Raw genomic sequence first — 763 nt, forward strand, 5'->3', positions numbered from 1 at the left:
ACAGGTCTCAAAGCAGTCGGTTGCGTTCTTAGAGTAAAGCACTGCCTTCTCTCGGGATTTTGCAAAACGCACCCATAATAGGTGTGCTTTAAAGCAAAACGATTGAGGTATACTGGGTGTTTCGTTGTCTGCACTGTGCAAATGACCCCGCCGAGAGACAGAACACCAGACATCTATGTGAAATGGTAAATTCCCCGGTGTGAAAATGCTTAGGCAGAAACGAGAATTTGCTGTCTCCAAACCGGCGCATCAAAGCCTCGGGCTCGTCACCACTCTACCCATCTAGCAGAGAAGAAGGGGGTTTGCAATCAAACACTGCTCTGGTAGCAACGTTCACTAATTTGTTTCACTTCAGATGAAACGAAATTCGTGCAATTTAGCTGAAACGAGCAAATTTCCGCTCCCGCACGGGAAATGGACGCAGCACCGCAAATTATCACCACAATTTACCTCATTTCAACTGAGAAACAAATTGCTTATTTTAGCTAAGGTGAAATCAATTTAGGAATTAAGCGTACGATGGTCACCTGCCCCAGCACAAGTGAGCTTGTTTCGGGCTGCTCGCTGCCGAGGCGCTGTCCTCACCGCATGGACAACCCGCTAGAAAGTTAGCAGACCAACGGCCTTGCAGTGCAGTTACAAGTTACAACAAGCTGCATTTGTTCGGGATCTTGCTTCTTTTTATGATTTAACTGTTGAATTTCTGCCGAAAACCATGAGAAAGCTCAGTTCAGTTCTGGTGGTCGCCGCCGTGCTGGGGGCC

General features: G+C 47.4%; 1 protein-coding gene across 1 annotated transcript in view; it reads left to right on the forward strand.

The window, feature by feature from the left end:
• Positions 1-519: 519 nt before the first annotated feature.
• EMH_0043630 (SAG family member) overlaps positions 520-763 on the forward strand; it is a gene marked incomplete at both ends in the record, with an annotated part of 1,372 nt that continues 1,128 nt past the window's right edge. The window contains one exon of the mRNA XM_013495864.1: positions 520-541. Coding sequence (XP_013351318.1) covers positions 520-541 — 22 coding nt within the window. The remainder of the gene's footprint in view (positions 542-763) is intronic.

The sequence above is a fragment of the Eimeria mitis genome, genomic scaffold, assembly GCF_000499745.2.
Source record: "Eimeria mitis Houghton genomic scaffold, Emh_scaff1794, whole genome shotgun sequence".
In the NCBI taxonomy this organism is placed as follows: Eukaryota; Apicomplexa; class Conoidasida; order Eucoccidiorida; family Eimeriidae; genus Eimeria; species Eimeria mitis.